The sequence below is a fragment of the Arvicanthis niloticus genome, chromosome 20 (assembly GCF_011762505.2).
Source record: "Arvicanthis niloticus isolate mArvNil1 chromosome 20, mArvNil1.pat.X, whole genome shotgun sequence".
NCBI classification, from domain to species: Eukaryota; Metazoa; Chordata; class Mammalia; order Rodentia; family Muridae; genus Arvicanthis; species Arvicanthis niloticus.
Genome location: NC_047677.1, coordinates 28,207,546 through 28,231,216, shown reverse-complemented (window position 1 = coordinate 28,231,216; position 23,671 = coordinate 28,207,546). Strand labels below are relative to the sequence as shown.

Genomic DNA, 23,671 nt, shown 5'->3' with positions numbered 1-23,671 from the left:
TTGTAAAGTTATTTAATAGCACTTGGTGCTGTTTATCCTGAGGGCAGAAATGCAGTTTGGAATTTTGTTCTCATAAGGAGATTGTTTTTTTGAGTACACATTTAGGGTAACAGCTACTTAAAAGAAGCATCTATTGGTTTAGGATAGAGCTTGGACAAGAGTGCTTGCCTAACATGGAGGCTCTAGGTTCAATATCAGTACCAAAACCCACTACCCAGTAAACAAACAAGCTTCTAGATAACCATCCTTTATAATGAAAGTGTTGTTTAAAGTTAGAGTCATTTAGAATCAGGATTTACTGATAACTTTGAATTTCCTAATTGTATATTGAAGCAGCAATACTTGTTTCAAGATTAGCTGTGGTGGTGCACACCTTTAATCCCAGCACTTGGGAGGCAGAGGCAGGTGGGTTTGTGAGTTCAAGGCCAGCCTGGTCTACAGAGTGAGCTCCAGGACAGCCAGGGCTACACAGAGAAACCCTGTCTCGAAAAACAAAGCAAAACAAAACAAAACAAAAAACTAGATTTGCTACTTAACAGAAAACTTTATCTTGTAATGTTACGTTATATAGTTTTGGTCAATCAACAAGTATTCTTTGGTTATATTAGTGAGGTTTTTGTTTTTTAATATTAATAGTATAACTGGATAGCTATGTTAATTTAGAAAAAAAAGCCTGTAACTGGGGTTTTATTTTTTAACATTAGGTTAAAAATATATTTCAAAATTTGAGACATACACAAAAAATTATTTCTGTATAACTGACTGTATAGAAACACATAATCTAACAGCAGTAAATCTACACAGGCCACATTTTCTAAGCCATATAAAATGTATATATTAGTGTATTTTATCTTCATTTAGTCTTACGTTTTAAGTATGTAGTTTGAATATTTCAGAGAAACCTGAAAGGAACCAAAAACACTTTCCCGGCTTTCAAAATACTGCTACATGGAGAAACCTTCTTTATTCTGTAGTTACAATTTAGTGTTTTTCTCTGGAAATTTGCTGATAGAATAGCTGCCTAGCTCTTTCCAAGTTGGACTTTTCCAAATTTTATTTAATCATCTTTATATAAATTTCCAGAACATCAAATGAACCAATTACAAATAAGTTTTAAAGCTCTTCATCTGTAATTGTAGAACTCACAACTTCCTTACATTGATGTGATTATAAGATTGTGTGAAGGGAAATTGTGTGTAGTTAAGCACTGTTTAGTTATAGATGGTACTCCTTTGGGGGAAGATATAACTTGTTAATTTTAGTGTTGGAAAATTTTTGTACATAACAGTTTTTAAAATAACGGTGAAGAGGACTAGAGAGATGGCTCGGTGGTTTAAAGCACTGGCTGCTCCTCCAGTTCCCAGCACCCACAGCTACCACATTGAGGTTCTCATATCCTGCTTCAGGAACCCTGTGCCCTTTCTTGTCCTGTGTCTTGTCTATTATGTCCTATGTGCACATACATGGTGCACATAGATAGACAAGACTTACAGAGATGTACAAAAACCTAAATCTCAAATCGAAAAAAACTTTGTGGTATAGTTTACACATTTCTGTTATTCTTGCAGTGGAGTCTTACGGGCAGTGGTATTTGACCAGTGGCAGTAAATGGTAGGGAAGTGATGGTGGTGGTCTTTGGTTTTTTAAGACAGGGTTTCTCTGTGTAGCTCTGGCTGTCCTGGAACTTGCTCTGTAGACCAGGCTGGCCTCATACTCAGATCTGCCTGTCTCAGCCACCTGGGCGTATGGCACCACCACTGGCTTTTAATTATTATTTTTTTTACTGCAGTAAAGAGACATCATGGCCAAGGCAACTTATAAGGAATGCATTTAATTTGGGGCTTAGAATTCCAGAGGGAAGTAGATCCATGATTATCATGGCAGCCGGCAGCCAGGCAGGCATGGCTCTGTAGAAGTGGCTTATCTACAAGGACATGGTAGAGATAGAGTTAACTGGAAATATCATGTGCCTTTGGAACCTCCAAGCCCACCTCCAGTGACACATCTCCTCCAACAGGACCACACCTTCTAATCCTTTCCAAACAGCCCCACTAGCTGCAGTCCAAGCATTCAGATCTATGTGCCAATAGGAGCTTTTCTCATTCAAACCACTACAACTATTCAGTTTCAGGGGATCTGACCCCCTCTTTGACCTCCTTGGGTACTGTGTTCATCCCAGAGCACAACACATACAGACATAATATACATACACATTTTTAAACCGCTATTGTTAGATATAAACAGCAAGAAACTTGTCCCTATTTGCAGAGGGCATAGATGTGGTGTAGATGTCAATCTTCATATTGGAGTGTTGAAGTTAAAGAGAATCAAGAGATAATTTGTATTTTGCTTTCACATGAATTTGCCTTGAATTCAAAGACTGTTGCCTGCTTCTGTCTCTGGAGTGCTTGGATTCTCATGCCATCACACCCGACTCATGGGAATTTTTAAATTTAAAAATGTTTAATCTAGGGTCTTACCATGTAATAAAATTGTATTTTTCTGTATAGTATAAATGTGAGAAAGGCATTCGAATTCTTAGTGCCTGTTATTATTTCTTTGTATACATGTCTTTTTTTTTTTCTTCTATAAACTATAATTTTTTTTTATCAAGTATACATACTTCCTGCTATGGGAGAAAAACTTGTTCAGGTGTTCGCTGGAATTGGGTTTGTAGTTCATTTCAAAGGGTCTTCTCTAAGGAATTAGAAGCTATACACAAAAAAATAGAGAGGTTAAAAATGACATTTAGATATCATTTATTCAGCAGTGCAGAGTTGAATCTATCAATTTATATGTAGCTTTGGAAGTGTGTGAGTACACTCTGCATAACCTTTGGTCTGCAGGCTGTTTATTTACTCTCTGTGTCTGCTTTTCAGTCCCAGTTGTGACATGATGGAACTAAGGCGCCGTTATCAGAACTTATATATTCCTAGTGACTTTTTTGATGCTCAGTTTACATGGGTGGATGCTTTCCCTTTGTCAAGACCATTTCAACTGGGAAATTACTGCAATTTTTATGTGATGCACCGAGAAGTAGAGTCCTTAGAAAAAAATATAGCTGTTCTTGATCCACCTGATGCGGACCACCTATACAGTGCAAAGGTTTGTATTCCCCTGTGATTTACGTTTCGAATATCATAGCATTTAGAGCTATCCTTTGGAAATGGTTGTTAGATAAAAGAATCAAATTGCCTGATTTTGTCTTAGCTATTGAACAGTTTTATTTTAACCCATCTTAATTCTTAAGCTATAAAACAGTGGCTATTTTTGTCATTTAAACTTCAAAAATATTAATAAGTTAATGTTGTGAGTCATATGACTTTCTATATACCTGGATAAAATTTAGTGCTGGTCAGTGTGCTAAACACTGGTCCTCAGGGTAGCTTTCTGTATACTGCTTAACGAGTTTGCTTCTGTTTTAAAAATTTATCTGAAAATTGCTTCTTACAATTGGCTGGCGAGGCATCTAATACTATTTTTTTTCTGTAGCATTTTACATTCCATTTTTAGGAAAAATATGTAATGTTGATTCGTAGTACTTCTCATTTTTTTTTTACATCACTTTAGACTTTTGACAGGATTGAATTATTTGACTATAATAGGTAATGCTGATGGCTAGCCCCAGCATGGAGGATTTGTATCACAAGTCATGTGCTCTTGCTGAAGACCCACAAGACCTTCGTGATGGTTTTCAGCATCCTGCTAGACTTGTTAAGGTAAAATGAAATGTTTATTTTGATTTTAGTTGTATATTTACTTGCTGTAGTTCTTAATGTGTTTACAAAATATTGAAAACAAGGACATTTGAAATCTTGTTAGTTGCATAATATTAAGTCTACTTTTATTTAAAGATACTTTTCCTGTTATAGAATATGGCTGTATATTATTCGTGTGTGTTTCTCATGCAGCTATGAATTTGATTATGTATACTTACAGCCTAGTAAAATCTTGTGGCTGCTGTTGAAGTTTGTCTTTACACATAGCTTGTTTCTTATGTGATGAAGTGTTTTAGAGGATGAGTTATGATGTGTAAATCCTATTCCATTGCTGAAATGCAGTGTGGAACATGATGAACTGAACTCTTCCTTGACTGACAGATACCAGAGGTAGTAAAGTGGTATTGGGAAGGTTTGTACCTTTCCGATTTTCTAAGTATCTATTGTAATTTGATGGGCTGTGTTATATATGTAAATAATTCTTTGTTTTGAATTAGTTTCTAGTGGGAATGAAAGGCAAGGATGAAGCCATGGCCATTGGAGGCCACTGGTCTCCTTCGCTGGATGGACCAAACCCAGAAAAAGACCCTTCTGTGTTGATTAAGACTGCCATTCGTTGTTGTAAGGCTCTGACAGGCATTGATCTAAGTGTGTGCACACAATGGTAAGTACCCATTCATTTCTTGATTAGGAATGTCCTTCTAATAGTTTATGTAGCTGTTCTTGTCAATCAGCTTCTCCCCTTCCTTGTTTTATCAACTGGTCATGCAGGTAATCTCAAAGGAAAATCCCCATTTGTAGCAAAAGATTGTTTGGTGCCAAAATGTTTGGGGGGGAAGGGGCTTTAAGAACTAATCACAATACACTGAAAATTTAAATGTTTCATTATGCTGTACTTTGGAAATTGGATGTATGTTGAAAATACTTTTCATTTCATGTATAGCTGGAGAAGATCGTCCAGAGAGAACTTCATTTCATTATAATTCCTTTGTTATAAAGTGTTGTAGTTGCTGATTATTTTGTTCAGCCATATTTTCTCTTGAGGCTTATTTGTCCTGTGTATTATAGTGTATTTCTTACAATTTAATTGAGAATATTCTTTTTTTAGCACATGAAATCTGAACAGCTTTCCAGCTTCTTCAGGTATTCTATAAAATATGGGTAGCTCTGTAATCAAATCAGAAAATTCTTTGTGGAAATGTATTCTTTTAACTAATAAACTATTATCCAAATGTACCAAAAGAGGAACTATGGCTTCTATAATTTTTTTTTCTTTAGACCAACCTCAAGTTCTTGCAGCAAAATTTCTTTACTTGATGTGCTACAAGTGAACTAGGGTCTTTAAAATGTATTGTAGAATTTTTTTTCCAACATGCTTCTTCCCTTGCAACAGGTACCGTTTTGCAGAGATTCGCTACCATCGCCCTGAGGAGACCCACAAGGGGCGTACAGTTCCAGCTCATGTGGAGACAGTGGTTTTATTTTTCCCGGATGTTTGGCATTGCCTTCCCACCCGCTCAGAGTGGGAAACCCTCTCCCGAGGATACAAGCAGCAGCTGGTCGAGAAGCTTCAGGGTGAACGCAAGAAGGCTGATGGAGAACAGGCACTGAACGCTAATCCCTTTTTCTATTTCCGCTTCTCACAGGCACAGGAACACAGGCACAAATGCACACCACACACTACATAACAGACACACATGGAGGAACATAGCTGTAACAGCCAGCGACTGGTAGTCCAGCTTTCAGCAGTATAGCTGCGTTTTCTTGTCTCATAAAAATCTGTCTATTATGCTAACTTAAATTTAAGAGTGCTGAGACCGCAGAAAGTTGTGCTTACAGTGCACAGAATGTTGTTTTTATCATAGGTCTATTTGCTGGAACCTGGGACCAGTTGTTGAGCAAGATTCAGTATTAAGCCATTTTAAACATTTTGCCATTTTCTCAAATTTTAAAAATTTTCTCTTTCACGGTCATCAGTTCTAGTCATGGATATTTGAAATTGGACAACCACAAGTCTGAGAGCTTTGAAATTTCAGGCTATGTGGCAACGTCTTGGGTACATTTCAAAGGTCTGACTAAATCAGTCTTTGGGTGGTTTGAAAATTGGGGCAAGATCACACACTGTGTGGTTAGTGGAGACCGGCAGTGTCTGTGTATCCCGATATCCTTTGTGTTGTAATTTATCACCCTTTTGTGTTTCACAGATCTGGCTTTGATTGGCTGATGTCTTTGTGATCAGTTAAAAGTGGTAGAATGTATGTACGTGGACTTGCCTAAATAATAACTTTAGGAGAAGACAATCTGAAACATTGTGACCTTGCACAGATCAGCAACAGACTTTTAAAAAAATAAATGACTTACATATTTGTAGGTTTCAGAATAGTAATGTTGTTCTCAACTTTGTATGTTAGGATGAAGAAGAGAAGGATGATGGTGAAGTTAAAGAAATCGCCACTCCTACCCATTGGTCTAAACTTGATCCAAAGGCAATGAAGGTAACTGAAAATGTAGGCATACATATTGTGCACAAACACACAATAAGTAAAAAATTTAAATTTCTGAACAGAGATAAGTCAACTTGTTGAGACTGAGAATAATTGACGTGGGAAATGTTCAACCTAGGTGTGGTGGCTTATATCCATTATGTCAGGATTTGGGTTGCAACAATAGGATTGTCATGCATTTCAGGAGAGTGAGTTCTAAGCTAGCCTAGCATGAGTGAGATCCTGTCTGTAAAGGGCTGCAGTGTAGGGCATGATGTCATATACCTTTAATCCCAGCACTTGAGAGACAGAAACAGGCAGATCTCTAAGTTTCAGGTCTATAGAGCTAGTTCTAAGAGTTTCAGGTCTACAGAGATAGTTGTAAAACAGACAGCAGGGCCTACACAGTTAAAAAAAAAAAAAAAAAAACTGATCTCAAAAAAACAAACAAATGAATAAATATAAAATAAAAAGGGTTTTGGGCACTCAAAGTCAAGTTTTCTGGTTGTCTTTAACTATGATGTGTTTGTACATATATAAATTAAAGAGGCTATGTAGTTCACATGTGTAGTGTCTCAATGCCTCCAGTAGAACAATGATAGCGCTGTTTTCTGGTTTTGGAGGTAACTAGAACATAGCAGAATTTCTATGGCTAAATACCCTAAATTTAAGGAAAATAAGAAGAAACACAGGAAAAAGGTAGGCATTAGTGGTGCACACCTTTAATCCCAGCATTTAGGATGCAGAGGTAGGCAGATCTCTGAATTCTAGGCCAGCCTGGTAAACAAGGCTAGTTCCAGGACAGCCAGCACTACACAGAAGAAACCCTGTCTTCAAACAAAAAACCAAAAGGTAAATCTCATTAACTTTTATATTTTTTTGGTTTTTATAGGACAGGGTTTCTCTGTAGCAGTCCTTGTTCTGGTACTTGCTTTGTAGACCAGGCCAACCTCAAACAGAGATCCATCTGCCTCTGCTTCCCAAGTGCTGGGATTAAAGGCGTGGACCACTACACCCAATAGAAAAATCTGTTTTTTATAATAAATTTTAAAGTAATATATAGGTAAGTACACTACTAAACTGGGAAAGAAACGAAACATAAGTGTTTGATTCAGGTAGGTAGAGAGTGTGTCTGTCTGTGCAGTAGATCTAGACTAGTGCTTGCTTATTTGTGTGAGGGCTATGGTTTTTAGATAGGTTCTCCCCATGGAACTCTGGCTGGTCTAGCTGTGCAGACCAGGTTAGCCTTAAACTCAAAGACAAATACCTGGCTTTGCCTTCTGAGTGCTTTCATTAAATGTATGTTCCAGGACATCAGACCTTATGACCTTATTGCTTGCTTTTAAATGTTGATGCTTTTTTTTTTTTTTTTTTTTTAACATTTGGGTATCAGAGGGCAACTTGTTTCTCTTTATAGACCAGGCTGGCTTTGAACTCAGAGATCTACCTGCCTCTGCCTTCCCAGTGGTGGGATTAGAGGCATATGCCACTACACCCAGCCTAGTGTAATTACTTTTAAACATCACATTCTAGTTAGTATACATTCTGTGTTTTGTTAAAATATTTATTCTTTATTAAACATTAAGTTATTTTACTTTTTTGGTGGGCAGTGGTAGCACCTTACAAAATATGTACATAAAAAATATATAGTTCTTTCCTTTAAGACAACGATTTTGCAGGGGATGGCCTCAAACTGGGATTCTTGCCATCTTACCTGCGTTAAAATGTTCTTAAGCATTTTAAAACTTGTTTAGGGACTTCAAGAGATGTCTAGGTACTTAAGAGTACCCAGCATTCACATGGGGAAGCTCACAAGTACTTATAATTTAGTTCCAGATAGATCTGATAACCTCTTGGCTCAATGAGCAAATGCACTTGTATGTACAGACATATACACATATTCAGAAGAATAAAGTAAAACATATTTTACAGCCAGGTTTGCTGATTTGGTCTGTAATCAGAATAATTGGGAGGTGAAAACAGGAAGAACTGGAGTCTAGCTTTACTACATAAGCATGTTTGACCAGCCTAGGCCATGGGTTGTCTTAGTAAAAAGGACGGGTCAGGGTGATGGCTCAGTGGGTAACGCTGCTTTTCAAGCCTCACATGTAGAGGCTGATTAGAAACACAGATAAATCACCAGGGTGGTGGCATCAAGGAAAGCAGCAGAAACAGCAGGCCTGCCTCAGCATGCTGAACCAATGCAGTCGCTAGCTATGGGAAGGTGGTCCACTCACCATTGCCAGGGCCATTGCAGTGTGCTCACCATGGCAGTGTGCATCTGTGTACACACTCAAGAACAGGTTTTACATGCTTTTCTAAAAACATTTTATCATTTTGCATTCTCAAAAGCACTGTGGACAGTGTCTCTTCCACTGATTTTGGCTTTTTGAAATAGTCTCACTGCATATACTCCTAGATTGCATGGAACTCCCTATATAGACCACACTAATATTGAATCTGCATCTTCTTTTTAAAAGATTTATTATTTTTTATTAATCAGTACACTGTCTTCAGACACATCCTAAGAGGGTATCGGATCCTATTACAGATGGTTGTGAGCCACCATGTGGTTGCTGGGAATTGAACTCAGGACCTCTGGAAGAGCAGTCAGTGCTCTTAACCACTGAGTCATCTCGCCAGCCCTGAATTTGCAACTTGTGAGAAACAGACTCTCTCTATATATATATGTATATGTATGTATGTATGTATATATGTGTGTGTGTGTGTGTATGTATATATGTATATATATGTATATATGTATGTATGTATGTATATAGACATATACATGTACATACATATACATGTATATGTGTATATATGCATATATATTTTTAAAATATTCTACTTTTTTTTCTGTTTTTATGCTTCATATATTTAGGTAAACGATCTCCGAAAAGAATTAGAAAGTCGAACTCTTAGTTCCAAAGGACTAAAATCACAGTTAATAGCTCGCCTGACAAAGCAGCTTAAAATAGAAGAACAAAAAGAAGAGCAGAAGGAATTAGAGAAGTCTGAGAAGGAAGAGGAAGATGAGGAGGATAAGAAGTCTGAGGATGATAAAGAGGTATGTAGTCCCTGCACATACTGGGATGTTAGTGATGTTTCAGAAGGTGCTCTCGGGACATGAACTCAAACTGTGTGTATAGTTTTTAGTTACAAAAAAGATTTTTTTCAGTATTTAGTGTATATAAGTACACTGTTGCTCTCTTCAGACACACCAGAAGAGGGCACCAGACCCCATTACAGATGGTTGTGAGCTACCATGTGATTGCTGGGAATTGAACTCAGGGCCTGGAAGAGCAGCCAGTGCTCCTAACCACTAAGCCATCTCTCCATCCCCTTGAATTATAATTTAAATACAAAAAAATACATACTTTCTTTTTTTAAGACTATGTCTTGTTTTATAAGCTCAGGCTAGTCCAAACTGAGCACTTATTGAAGTACAAGATATTAAAACTGAGAACAGCCTGGGCTACTGTGAAACCTTTCCTTATCAAAAAGTAGGGCTGAGGGGAAGGACTGGAGGGATAGCTCAGTGAGTATTTTCTGTGGTAGCACAGGACCTGGGTTCAGTTCCCAGCACCTGTATAATGAATGGGTCATGATTATTTCTACCTCCAGTGTAAGAGGATCCTGCTGCATATTCTATGGCTTTAGTCTATGGAACGTTCGTTAGCAGTGGCAAGGAACTGAAGGACATACATGGGGATTTCTAACTAGTATCACCGAAACCTGGAACCTTACAGTTATTAATTACAGCACAGGAAGAGAATTTGACTGATCCAGTACATCTGTAGGTTATCAGTCTCATCTTTTTATCACCCAGAAGGAAAACTGCAGTTGGTAGTCTTTGCACATACTGCTCAGTTATCCATAAACACTTATCCACCAACTCGCAAGGAAAGATAGCTTTGCCACCCCTCCTGAGCACGGCCCACATGAGTTAACAGCTTGTCTGATGTACCGTAGGCCTTGCTCATGTCAAAAGTACTTATTCACCTAGGGCTCCCTCTACTCATTATAGGATCAAGAGTCATTATAGTGACTCTTGACCTCAGGGGGCACTGGACATGTAGTTAACTGTCATATATACAGGCCAAACACTGGTGCCCATAAAATTAAATTAAAAAGAAAAAACAAAGGACAAAAAGTTATAAAGTAGCCTGCCCTAAAAAAAAAGTCCATGTAGTTAATGAGATACAAAAAAAGTCTAGGTGCTGTCCTAGAGTAAAGGAGTTTATTGGACATGACAGCTGTAAAATATACACAAAGTCAGGGGCCTTGAAGCCACGCATGCTCCCCCCCACCCCAAGTTTATTTTATTTTTATTCAAGTGAATGTTTTTGTTGCATTTATGTATGCTCAGTACCCCAAAGGTCAAAAAAGGACAATGGATCTTCTGGAACTGAAGTTACAGGTGGGTGTGAGGCACCATGTGGGGGTTTGGACAAACAAATCTGGGTCCTCTTCAAGAGCAACAAGTGTCTGTAACTGCTGAACAGGCTGTCCAGCCCTAAGCTGCTGTTGGGTTGGGTTTTGGTTTTTGAGGTTTTTTTTTTTTTTTTTTAAGTTTTTCTTTGTGTGTGTCTATGTGTGTGTGTGCGCACACGCGTGTGTAAGTCAGGAAATGTCACAATTTGGTTCTTTTTCACCTTGGAATAAGTGGCAAGATATAAGCAGGGGACATTAACTTGGATCTTTAGGCTTCTATGGCAAGTGCTGTTTCCCATGGGTTTTTCACTGGTTTTTGAAGTCTTTTTAAAAAGTTAACAAACAATTGTTAAATTTTATACTGCAGAGGTGATATCTGCTGTGATTAGTGTTTACTTCCTGTACTCTGTTTAAGGGTACCCTCCAAAATTAGTGATTTTTCTTTTTATAAAAACCCATTTTTATTTATTTATTTTGTGTGATTGAAAATGCCATTGGACTTACCTAGAGATTAGAGGTTAATTACTGGAGTTGATTTTCTTCTGTCTGGGGGATCAAACTTAGGTCATCAGGGTTGGCAACAAGGTTCTTCACTCACTTAAGCTGTCTATCTGCTCCACTCCACTTTTAATTTACTTTTTTGACAGACGGTATTATTGCTATGACTCTGGCTGGCCTGGAAGTAGGCTGTCCTTATGATCCTCCTGTCTCTGAACCTTCCTGTGCTGGATCACAAGCATGTGTTAGCGTGGTTGGTTAGTGGGTATTTTGCTTTTGTTTGTAGACAGGATCTGTTGTAGCTCTTGCCATCCATAGAACTCTGAATGTAGACCAGGACGGCCTTGAAGTCAAAGATGTGCCTCCTTGGTGCTGCCTTGGTGGCTTTTTTATCTGAATAACTCAGTTAAAAGTAAGTAGAGCTAGAGAATGTATTAGTTTCTTCTTCCTCAGTAACACTCAAGTGAGAGGTTGCTAATGAAGGAAAGAAGATTGTGCTTTGACAGACTATAAACTGGGCCTGTTGATCCTGGAACTTCTGGGGACATTTCTTGGATGAAGCTTTCCCTCAGTGACAGCAGAAAGCTTCCTTTGTTGCTAGGCAGTTCATGGGTTTGTGGTTTCTTGTTTTCTTTCCTCGGTTATAAGTATTTTGGGATGATGATACTCTTACAGAGCTGGCAAGGACCTGAGTCTTTTCAGCTTATGTCACTACTTTATAGCAGGATAAGTAGGGTGTGTACTGTCCCTATCCTAGCTCAGGGACAGACCGTTTCCCCAAGATGACTTGACATCTTTCAATGAAGTTATTTTTTTTTTTTTTTTTAGAAGCCAGGTGTGTTCATTGACATTTGACATCAGCAATCCAATCTCTAGGACTCATGGTGGAAGAAGAGAAATAATTACCCCCACATGTGCACCCCTGACTCCTTAAATAAACAAATTTAATAAAGGAAATGTAAAAAAGAATTAGGAGCCATAAAAGGAACTGTCTGTTTTTTAACCATTATGGCTAATATAATCTGTAAGAAGTCAGACTTGTGTTTTGATCTTGGAACAAGATCTGACCCTGTAGCAGAAGCTAACCTGATACTCACTTGATATGTGGCTGGGTTGGCTGGAACTTGGGATCATCCTTCTGTCTGTCTTCTGTACCACCAAGTGTTGGGATTATAGTCTTGAACCACCACACCCAGCTTCTATTTTATAGAGAGAGATTATACTTTGATATACATGCACTTTTTTTACATGGTGGTTTCACCATAACTTAAAATTTTAAATGTCTAGGAAGAAGAAAGAAAACGCCAAGAGGAAGTGGAACGCCAGCGTCAAGAAAGAAGATACATTTTGCCTGATGAACCTGCCATAATTGTACATCCAAACTGGGCTGCAAAAAGTGGCAAGTTTGACTGCAGCATCATGTCTTTGAGTGTCCTTTTGGATTACAGGTTGGAAGATAATAAAGAACATTCATTTGAGGTAATGTTAAAATTTGAATGAGGATCCAAACAATATCCACAGTTGTGACTGTATTTATGTTATAAGTCTCTTGAGTATTTTTGTGACTGCTCCCATTGTCTTGTTGGTGTGTATTTATTCACCATTATTTACTATGAAAAGTCAGGTGTGTTCTCTAAGGTCTCTTACAGATGCACTACACTGACTTTGCTCATTCTTTCTGTGGTGTGGTTTTGTCATCTGTATTTCCCTGTAAGATAACAAATTAGATCTCGGTGGTGGCGCAATAGATCTCGGTGGTGGCGCCTTTAATCCCAGCACTTGGGAGGCAGAGGCAGGCGGATTTCTGAGTTCCAGGACAGCCAGGGCTACACAGAGAAACCCTGTCTTGAAAAAAAAACCAAAAAAAAAAATTAGATCTCAATTATTCTTTGTTTTGTGTTTTGTTTTGTTTTTTCAAGGCTATCTCTAGTAGCTTTTGCTGACCTCGTAGTTGCTTCATAGTGAGAGTCTTGAATTCCCAGTCCTTTGCCTCTCTTCTCTGTGCTGCAGCTACAGCCCTGTTTTCCCATGTCTGTTCTAAGGCATTTTCTTGAGAGAAGTAATGTGTTCTTTTATCAGAAGGTAGATATCTAGTTATCTTTTTTAATTTCATTTTTGTATGAGTGGTTATTTTGTCTGTTTATGTCTGCTTGACATGTGTACCTGGTTCCTGTAGAAGCCAGAAGAGAGGAGCTCAGATCTCCTGGATCTGGAGTTACAGCTGTTTGTAAACCACCATGTGGGTGCAGAGAACCAAACAGGCTCCTGAAAGAGCAGCCACTGTCCTTATCCCACTGAGCATCTCTGCATACGCCCACTGTTGGGCAGAAGTGAGGGCCTTGGTCTCAGCCAAACAGTTGCTCGTTCACTGAGTTCCACTTACAGCTCAGAACTTTTGATCAGGTTACCCTTCCAAAGGTATGACAGAAGAAATTCAATTATCCAATGTCAGAAATAGCTACCCATCTTTTCTATGGGCTTCAGGCTGGCTTCCCTTGTGACAGTCTTTCCTCAGCCTCTTAAGTATTGTGTTTACAGGTAAAAGACAGGGAGTTGGCCTTTTACTTGTTTCTTGGTGGTGTAATGTTTCACTGTTCCTTTAGAATGAAGTACCATTGAATGGAATTGAAAGACGTGTGGCTGGTTGGAGAGTAAGAGAAAATAAGTGTTATTATCTTTCAACCTAAAGTTTGTGTTCTGTCTTGTCTGTTTGTCTGTATCTCTCATCTGAATCTTTTTTGTTGTTGTTGTTGTTTTTTGGGTTTTTTTGTTTGTTTGTTTCTGTTTTTTTGGTTTTTTGTTTTTTTGTTTTTTGTTTTTTTTTTTTTTTTTTTTTTTTTTACGAGACAGGGTTTCTCTGTGTAGCTCGGGCTGTCCTGGAACTCACTCTGTACACCAGGCTGGCCTCGAACTCAGAAATCCACCTGCTTCTGCCTCCCAAGTGCTGGGATTAAAGGCGTGCGCCACCACTGCCCGGCTCATCTAAATCTCTTAACAAGGCCTGTCTGGCCATGAGCATAGAGATCCACTTTCCTCTGATTCCCAGGCTTACACCACCATGCCCAGCTCCTTCCTTTGTTAGTGAGGGGGATTAAACTCAGGGCCTTATGCGTGTATTTTTTATGTTTATTCTCTATGTGGTTCTGTGTTTTGTGAGACAGTGTCTCATGTAATGCAGTCTGGTCTCATCCTTGTATGGCTCAGGGTGGACTTGAACTCCTGACTCTCTTCTTTCTTTCTACCATTGATGTGTGGGATCACAGGTATGCAGCACTCTATCCAGCTTTCGTTTTTAAGACAGTCTCATATGCCCAAGTGCTGAGATGACAGGAATGTACCAGCATGGGTAGCTATATATTTATGTTTTTAAAACATCTTTTGCACAGGGCATGATGACATAATGATACAGTCCCAGCAGTCAGACCATGAATTCAAAGCCAGCCTGACTACCAGAAAAAGATCTTGTCTTTTTTTTTTTTTTTTTTTTTTTTTTTTAAATCGTGCCAGACATGGTGGCACATACTTTTAACCCCAGCACTTAGGAGCCAGAGGTATGTCGATCTTTTGACTTCAGTTCAAGGCCAGCCTAGTCTACATAGCCTGTTGCAGGATACCCAGGACTACAGAAAGAAACCCTGTCTCAGAAACCCCTTTTGACGTTATTTATTATGTACACGGTCTCACTGTATGGTTATAGCTGGCCAGGAACTCACATAGAGACCAGAGTGGCCTGGTAGTTACAGTTTTGTTACAGTTTTGCATATCTCTGCCTCCCAAGGGCTGGAGTTAATGGCATGAGCCACCACAACTAGCTCTTAAGGACGTTGATAGTCTTCTATCTTCTTTGATAGCATTCATATCCATTTTTATAGCTGTGGGTCACTTCTTTATCTCCCTCATGAAATATCATAGCTCTCTTACGTATAGATGATGGACAGTGCTTGTTAATGACTTACTGTTGGGTTTACTCAGTATTCTGTCGTGTTTGTTTATATTAGTGTTGATGTCTTTTTATAGGTTTCATTGTTTGCAGAACTTTTCAATGAAATGCTTCAAAGAGATTTTGGGGTCAGAATATACAAGTCATTACTCTCTCTCCCTGAGAAAGAGGACAAAAAAGACAAGGAAAAGAAAAGCAAAAAAGAAGAGAGAAAAGATAAAAAAGAAGAAAGAGAAGATGATATTGATGAACCAAAACCAAAACGGAGAAAATCAGGCGATGATAAAGACAAAAAAGAAGACAGAGATGAGAGGAAGGTCTGTAATTTCCGGGATAGTCAACATAACTTAGGAAGTTTGGTAGCACCTTTAGATGGTCACAAAGGGCAGACACAAAAGTGTTGAATGTCGTATTAGATATTTGACACAGACCATATGAGACTGTCTGAAAAAACTGGAGCTGGGTATAGGCCTACATACCTGTAATCCTACACATCAGAAGGGAAAGAGGAGGATCAGGAGTTCAGGTCCAGCCTGAGCCATGTAAGCTTAATATATATAGCTAGTTTTCTGATGTTTCCCTCCTTCCCGCTCCTCCTCTTTCCTGTTTTCCGTGCTTTTCTTTCTTTCTACCCACCCTTCTTCCCTCCCTCCCTTCTTCCCTCTGTTTGTTCGTTCCTTCCCTCCTGCCTTCCTTATTTTAATGTATATGTTTTGCCTGTATTTTTACTGATGCTCCATGTGTGTGGTTGCTGACCTCTGAGACCAGAAGAGCATGTGGATCCCAGACTGAAGTGGAGTTACATATGGGAGCTTTCTCTGGAACAGCAGCCAGTGCTCCTTATGTCTGAGCCAACTCTCAGCCTGTCTGCCTCCTGTGTCTCTATTCTTTTCTCTTCTCCCTCCCCTTTTTTTCTGTAAGCTGACCATGACCACCTCATTTTCCTGCCTTCACTGCATGTGCTGAGATTACTGCCTTGCCCCACCATGCCACATTTGAAATGGTTATTACTGATTGGATTTGTTAAAAATACATCCATTCACTGGGCTTAACATTTACTTGTCCTGTTTTTCTTGAGAGATTGCTTAATTTTGTCATCCTAATTACAGAAAGAAGATAAAAGAAAAGATGATTCTAAAGATGACGATGAAACTGAAGAAGATAACAATCAAGATGAGTATGACCCCATGGAGGCAGAGGAGGCCGAGGATGAAGACGACGGTATGCGTGCAGCAGATGCCCTCACTGCCATAGAGTGGACCGCACGTTTTTTTTCGAGATTTGACATTTTTTCTTGTTTTTGTAAGACAGTCTTACTTTGTTACTGATACTGGCATAGAGCTCTGGTTGGCTTTGGCCTACACTGGTCCCCTGTGAGACAGAAGAGGCCATTAGAATTAGAGATGGTTGTAGGTGCTGGGAATTGAACCTTGGTCCTCTGCAACAGCAACAAGAGCTTTCGAAAAATGTTCCCTTTTTTTCAGCCCCAGGAAATGATAGCTTTAACAAATAAAAATTAGTTTTCAGTTAGTGTCTGAAATGGTGACTGGAATCGCAAAGGTGGGTAGCCAGATCTGTCTCACATTTGTTTTACAGATAGGGAGGAGGAGGAAGTGAACAAACGAGATGACAAAAGGGATGTCAGCCGATACTGCAAGGAGAGACCCTCAAAAGATAAGGTGGGTTCTTTTTCCTAAGGATAAGGTTACTGATTTCCATATTCTCTAGAAAACAATGACTTCTTAACCTTACTTACACTTAAACTGCTTTTGGGGTATTTGTGTCAGTCACACTGTTTTTTAGTTTTTTGAGACAGGGTTTCTCTGTGTAGTCCTGGGTGTCCTGGAACTCACTCTGTAGACCAGGCTGGCCTTGAACTCAGAAATCCGCCTGCCTCTGCCTCCCAAGTGCTGGGAATAAAGGTGTGCGCCACCACTGCCCGGCCACACTGTTGTTTTTAATTTTGTTTTGTTTTTCATATTCGTGTACAAAATCCACTCATTTTAGCCAAAATGAGATTTTTAACATTAATGCTTTTAAATAAACAGAACCTCAATTTCTCATTTTTTGTGGTAGTAAAACCATATACCATATCTTTTGTTTTAGGAAAAAGAGAAGCCTCAAATGGTCACAGTTAACAGAGATCTGCTAATGGCCTTTGTATATTTTGATCAAAGTCATTGTGGTTACCTTCTTGAAAAGGATTTGGAAGAAATACTATATACTCTTGGACTGCATCTTTCTCGGGCTCAGGTAATCAGTTGATTGTGTGAATTTAAAATAAAAGGAATTTTTATCATTTTTTCCTTTATGGTACTCAGGACAGAAGTGAGGGCCTTAGTTATGGCTAGACAGTTGCTCGTTCACTGAGTTACACTCATAACTCAAAACTTTTTATCAGGTTACCCCTCCAAAAGGTAAGACAGAATAAATTCAATTATCCAGTGTGAGAAATAGTTACCCATCTTTTCTGTGGGCTTCAGACTGGCTTCCCTTGTTGTTCCCAGTTTTGCCTCAGCCTCTTAAATACTGTTTTGCAGGTATAAGCCATCCAGTTAGCCTTCTACCCCTCTCTTTAAACCTTCTCAACTGTTAACTTTTTTAAAGAAAAAAAATTTTTTTGTTTGTTTTTCAAGATCGGTTTCTCTCTATAGCCCTGGCTGTTCTAGAACTAGCTCCACTAGTAAGGAAACTATCTTTGGGGCCAGCATGCCTCAGTGAGTAGTGTACTTGTTGCTAAACCTGATAATATCAGTTTGATCCTTGGGGCCCAAAAGCTTACATCTGGTCTGTTGCTCTGGCACACACACTTCTCTTCATAAACTTATCTTCGGCCTGGAAAGATGGTTCAGTGGTTAAGACTGCACTGCTCTGGCAGAGAACCCACAGTTTCCAGCACCCTGGTCAGATGGCTGACCACTGCCTGTAACCTTAGCTGTGGGATATCCAGAACCATTTTATGTCCTATTCAGTTTCCCGAAATACATGTGTGTGCACTAACACACACATAAAAAAGTTGGTTGGTGGGTTTTGAGGTTTTTGTTTTGAGGCAGTCTCCTTGGCTGGCCTGGATCTCTATGTAGATCAGGCTATCCTTGAATAAAAATGAATGGCCTTTGTCTTCCCTAGTGCTGCGATTAAAGGCATGTACCACCCTCTCCCAGAGGACCACCCCCCTTCCACTTTTAAATTTACTTATGAGCTTACTTTCTCCCTTCTTTGCTTTCTCTTCTCCCATGACATAAAAGGCTCTTTTCTCCATAGAAAGAAAAAGAAAGTTTGTTTCCCCTTTCCTCTAGTCCTCTTCCTCGGGACCAATATCATCTATAACCATTTCTAGAGCTTTTTAAATCACTCCTAGTTACATGATTGGTCCAGAAGGCGAGACTGTTCTGTATGTATTGATGGGGCCTCTTTTTACTCATTAGTTCTGTCATAGGAGTGGAGTATAGCCGAGCCCAGGGACTCACATCTAAGACGTTATACTCGTGTATCTGAGGCAAGAGGATCACTACAAGTTTAAGGCCAGACCTGACCAGATCTCAAAATACAAAAAGAGAAAGTAGACTTACATCATTCTTTGCATATCTGCTTCACATTCCATTATATGGATGTTTCATAATTTAAGAAGTCTTCCTATTGCTTTGTAGGGGGAAGGTTGGTTGTTTTGGGGAGTGGTTGAGACAGGGTTTTTCTATATAGCCCTGTCATGGAATTTACTATTTAGACCAGGCCAGCCTCAAACTCAAATTTAACTGCCTTCCCCTCCCAAGTGCTAGGATTACAGGCATCCAGCACCATGCCCACTTTCTGGTTATTTGGAATTAAACATTATTTACTTCAAAATTTTGAGTTAGTGTTTCTATCCCACCTGTAATCTTAGCACTTGGGAGGCTGAGGCAGGAGTATAGTGAGTTCGAGGCCAGCCTGAGATGCTATATATGCAAACAAGACAAAGCACTGGCTAGGCAGTGGTGGCTCACGCTTTTTATTCCAGCACTTGGGAGGCAGGGGCTGGTGAATCTGAGTTTTCAGCCAGCCTGGTCTACAGAGTAAGTTCCAGGATAGCCAAGGCTACACAGAGAAACCCTGTCTCTTAAAAAAACAAAACTAAACCAAAAGAAAAACAAAACACTGGGCTTGTGAAATGGCTCGTTGGGTTCAGACTCCTGTCCCCAAGGCTGTTGATGTGAGTTAGATCCTGGGAGCCTTATAGCAAGAGCAGAGGACTGATTCCTACAAGACTCCCTCTGACTTCTACATGAGTCTCACAGCACATATGACACACACACAGAGAGAGAGAGAGAGAGAGAGAGAGAGAGAGAGAATATTCTGAAAGGTTTTGTTTTCTTCAAATAATTTAAATATTCAATTTACAGAGAAAATATTTAAAATTCTAAATACTGTCAGCTGATTAGTAGTAGATACTGAGAAAATGATCACAATGGATGCTTAATATTTTTGAAATTTACAACACAGTTTGAAGAGGATCAAGAAATGTACTTCGGGCCTCAAGAGATAACTCATTGCTTAAAACTGCTGAACTGTTCTTAGGGCTAAGGTTCTTTTCCCACTGTTTTCCTCCTGCCGCGCACCACTGTTGTAACTCCAGGTGCAGGGTTCCAACATCCTCTTCTGACCTCCGGATATCTGGAGCACATATGAGTGCAAATATATGGATAGAAAGCACACCAAAGATTTTCAAAAGAAAGAAATTTGCCTCAGCCAGTGTGCATGATGGCATACACCTTTAATCATAGCACTCTGGAGGCAGAAGTAGGCAGATCTGAAAGAAGTGAAGTGAAGCCAAGCCTGCTTCAAGCTGGAGATGTAACTCAGTCACAGCCATTACCCAATCTGAGTATGGCTCTAGCTCAGTTCTGCAGTGAAGAAGTGTTTGCACCTTAGTCATTTGTTTACTTGCTGGTATAATAGTGAAAATAGTTGTATTTTCTTCTCACCTCTTATTTGCTTGCATAATAGGTAAAGAAACTTCTCAATAAAGTAGTACTCCGAGAATCGTGCTTTTATCGGAAATTAACAGACACCTCGAAAGACGATGAGAACCGTGAAGAGTCAGAGTCACTACAGGAAGACATGCTAGGTTTGAGTATATTAACATTTGGGCCTGTGTGGATTTATTTTATTTTTGCTTTTAATTTGCTTTTAGATAAGGTTTGTCCATATAGGCCGGGCTAGATTTGAACTTAGGAGAACTTAGGATTCTGCTGCCTTAGCCTCCTGAGTGCTGAAATTACAGGCATACACTACACACTGGCCAGATCCTGCTTTTTTTGTTTGTTTTCTTCCTAACTGTATTCATAAGTTGCAATTTTTTTTTTATATTCTAGGAAACAGATTATTACTTCCAACACCAACAGTAAAACAGGAGTCAAAAGATGGAGAAGAAAATGTAGGTCTCATTGTATACAATGGGGCAATGGTGGATGTTGGGAGTCTCTTACAAAAACTGGAAAAGAGTGAAAAAGTAAGAGCTGAGGTAGAACAGAAGCTCCAGTTACTAGAGGAAAAAACAGGTAAGGCTGCTGCTGGAGGGGGGGGGAATGAATATGAATGAATGAATATGAATGAGAATGAACAAGAGAGAGATCCCTAAGAACTGGAGTTATAGAGTGAGTTGTGAGTAGTTGTGAGTTACAGGCTGCTGTTAGCCATCCCATCCCATGGTGGGTGTTAGCCACGCTAGTCCTCAGCAAGAACAGCGTGTCAGCGTGTGCTCTTACTGCTGGGCCATCTGTAAGTCCCTGACTTCACAGCTCATTAGTTCTGTTGCTAAGTTATAGAACTGCTTAGCTTTTGTGTCTTCCCCAGTGCTAGAGTTGTAGGCTTGAGACAAAGTCTTAGCCTTTTTGATTTTTTCCAACCTCTTTTAGTACCACATAGATTTTACCGTTTTCTGTTTTCTCTAAATAGTCACAAAAATGGAACCTCGAGCCTGGCACTCAGGAGACAGAGGAGAGTGGTTTTCTGTGATTTGAGAAACTTATTATACGTAACGAGTTCTAGGTCAGCTGGACAGCTTCCCAGTGAGACTGTCACAGACAGAAAGGAACCTGAAGCTCAAAGTCACACACTCTGAAACTGTGGATAGTTTGCTTCTTTTCTGTTTCTCTCTTTAAGACAGGGTCTCACTTTGTAGCTTAGCCAGTCATGGAACTCACTATGTAGCCCAGGTTGGCCTCAAACTCACAGCAGTCCTTCATTGTCGGCCTCAGAAGGACTTGATATTACAGGTGTGTGCCAGCATACCTGGCTTGTGCTGTACTTTATAACTAGTTAAAATAACTTCACTTTTATAAATACCTCACGGAATTTTTGGGATTGTGGGAAGTTGTTTGTTGCAGTATTGAAGATTGAATCAGGGCCTCATGTGATTTAGGTGAATTGCTGCTGTTGGGCTGTGTTCCTAAATTTGTATTTCAACTTTGAGACATGGCTAAAGTAGGGTTGTCCACACTGCGCTGGAACTCATTCAGGCAGGCGGGAAGCTGCTTTAACCTCCTGAGTAGCTGGGGTTACAGGCATCATGTCAGCTACTTTTGCTTTTTATAGTTAATTTTTATTTTTTATTACATGTATGGGTGTGTGTATGTGTATATATATGGGCACATACACCATGGCATACCTGTAGAGGTCAGAGGATAGCTTATGAGAGTGGCTTTTCTCTTTCTGCCATGTGGGATGAATATGGTGTATTTTGAAAAAAAAATTTTTTTTTAACAGATGAAGATGGAAAAACTATATTAAACTTGGAGAATTCTAACAAAAGCCTTTCTGGTGAACTTAGAGAGGTCAAAAAAGACCTTGGTCAATTACAAGAAAACCTAAAGGTTTCAGAAAACATGAATTTGCAATTTGAAAACCAATTGAATAAAACACTTAGAAACTTATCCACAGTTATGGATGATATCCACACTGTCCTAAAAAAGGTAAGATGATCTGTGTTTTCTGTTTTCATGGTTTATTCAAACTTTACAAGCTACTTCTTTCATTTTTAGTCTAATTTAGTGTTGCAGTCTTTATAGTTTTTCTTAGCAACAGTTAAAATATTCCTAGCTTTTCAGCCCTCCAGAAACTATTCAAACGTAATTCCCAAAGTGACCTTTTTTTTGAATATTACATACACTATTCAAATGATTTACGTATATATAATTATTAGACCAGATATTTGGCTACATAGTGCCCAAGCCCTAGATTGATTGCCCCAAACCACTGAAACTAGAGAAAAATTGGGCAGCAACATATTAAAATTAATTCATTAATATTTACCACTTAGTTACTGAGTATTATTTCAGGCTAATTTCAGAGTAACAAGAAACTAATTCAAATGTACTTTGTTTCTGTTTTATAGGATAGTGTAAAGAATGAAGACAGAGATCAGAAATCCAAGGAGAATGGTTCAAATGTATGATAAAATACATCTGGTGATGAGGAGTGGTGTTAAATAATGTACTATATAAAAAAATCATGATACAGTAATGTTTGAAGGCAATGCATGTTTGATTTTAGTAGTATAAACATATATGTTAGTTCAAATGATTGTATAAAGTTTTATGAATGTGAGTCTGCTTTTGAAAATTGCCTGTAATTTCTAGCATTCAAATTATTAAATACTCACTGAGTGATGAATTTTGCATTGCAAAATCTTTTAGGATGAACTTTGTTATAGTTTTAACCCCAATAAAGTTCATCAGTTTAATTGACAATAACATGTAATTACTAAATGTCTTTTATTGAAATATCTAGAAAACTTGCTTTTATTTATAGAACTATTGTTAGTTTTATAGTTCATTTTTTAGTCTCAGTGTATCATAAAATAGCATGCCCCTTAATATTTGCAACTTTTTGGAACTAATATTGTCAGCGTTTAAATGTACTTGTTCATAGACTGGCCTAGTGGCACATTGCATTAATCCCAAGATTTTGAGTTCAAGGCCTGCCTGGACTACATAATGAGACCTAGTCACAGAAACAATGCAATTAATCCAAAAGACACTGTATCTAAAAACCTACAACTAAGAAAGCGATGAGAGCTAGAGTGGTGCTTAGAGTTCATATAAAGTAGATACTGTTACTGCACTCAGTAAATTGTTTTATTTGCCCTGGATACTTCTATTTTAATTTTGAGAAGTTTAAAAAAAAAAAAAAAAAAAAAGCAGTGGACATCATATGTACAGTTTAGTAAAAAGCCAGTAGATTGTCAGTATGATCGATGCCTTAAGTTAAGTCACTAATTAAAAATATTTTTTTAATTAATCTGTGTAGTTCCTTCAGAATCTTGGTGCATGTTTTTTAGACTTAAAACGTTAGGAGATATGACTTGTGTAAAGCGGTGGGTTTAGTTGGGTATATTTATTCAGAGCACATTTGACAATGAAAAGGTTTAAGGTATTCTCTTGATGATCCCCACATTGGTAGAGGCAAAGCACGTTGCTTAGCATCCTATGTTTTGGTAGACAGCACCAACAAGGGGTTATTAGGTCCATATGCCAGCAGTGCACAGAGGTAGGTGGTGTGTATATCAGGTTATACTGGTAAACACAGACTTTACCATGTGTGGTAACACACGTCTTTGA

General features: G+C 38.8%; 1 protein-coding gene and 1 non-coding gene across 9 annotated transcripts in view; both read left to right on the top strand.

Moving 5' to 3' along the window:
• Ccar1 (cell division cycle and apoptosis regulator 1) overlaps window positions 1-23,351 on the top strand; it is a 43,435-nt gene extending 20,084 nt beyond the window's left edge. For 6 of the 8 annotated variants that reach the window (XM_076916788.1, XM_076916787.1, XM_076916792.1 and 3 more), the window contains 15 exons: window positions 2,880-3,105; window positions 3,606-3,719; window positions 4,217-4,383; window positions 5,113-5,323; window positions 6,131-6,214; window positions 9,084-9,269; window positions 12,422-12,613; window positions 15,152-15,391; window positions 16,184-16,376; window positions 16,671-16,753; window positions 17,181-17,327; window positions 20,058-20,178; window positions 20,426-20,611; window positions 21,819-22,024; window positions 22,447-22,724. In XM_076916788.1, the coding sequence (XP_076772903.1) occupies window positions 2,880-3,105; window positions 3,606-3,719; window positions 4,217-4,383; window positions 5,113-5,323; window positions 6,131-6,214; window positions 9,084-9,269; window positions 12,422-12,613; window positions 15,152-15,391; window positions 16,184-16,376; window positions 16,671-16,753; window positions 17,181-17,327; window positions 20,058-20,178; window positions 20,426-20,611; window positions 21,819-22,024; window positions 22,447-22,506 (2,416 nt within the window). In that variant the 3' untranslated portion in view covers window positions 22,507-22,724. Of the gene's footprint in view, window positions 1-2,879; window positions 3,106-3,605; window positions 3,720-4,216; window positions 4,384-5,112; window positions 5,324-6,130; window positions 6,215-9,083; window positions 9,270-12,421; window positions 12,614-15,151; window positions 15,392-16,183; window positions 16,377-16,670; window positions 16,754-17,180; window positions 17,328-20,057; window positions 20,179-20,425; window positions 20,612-21,818; window positions 22,025-22,446 lie in introns of all 8 variants that reach the window. The other 2 variants (XM_034524004.2, XM_034524003.2) reach the window with 2 other exon arrangements.
• LOC117724977 (small nucleolar RNA SNORD98) lies at window positions 4,021-4,085 on the top strand. The gene has a single exon (XR_004608851.1). It is a non-coding gene; the product is annotated as a small nucleolar RNA SNORD98 (small nucleolar RNA).
• Window positions 23,352-23,671: the final 320 nt, after the last annotated feature.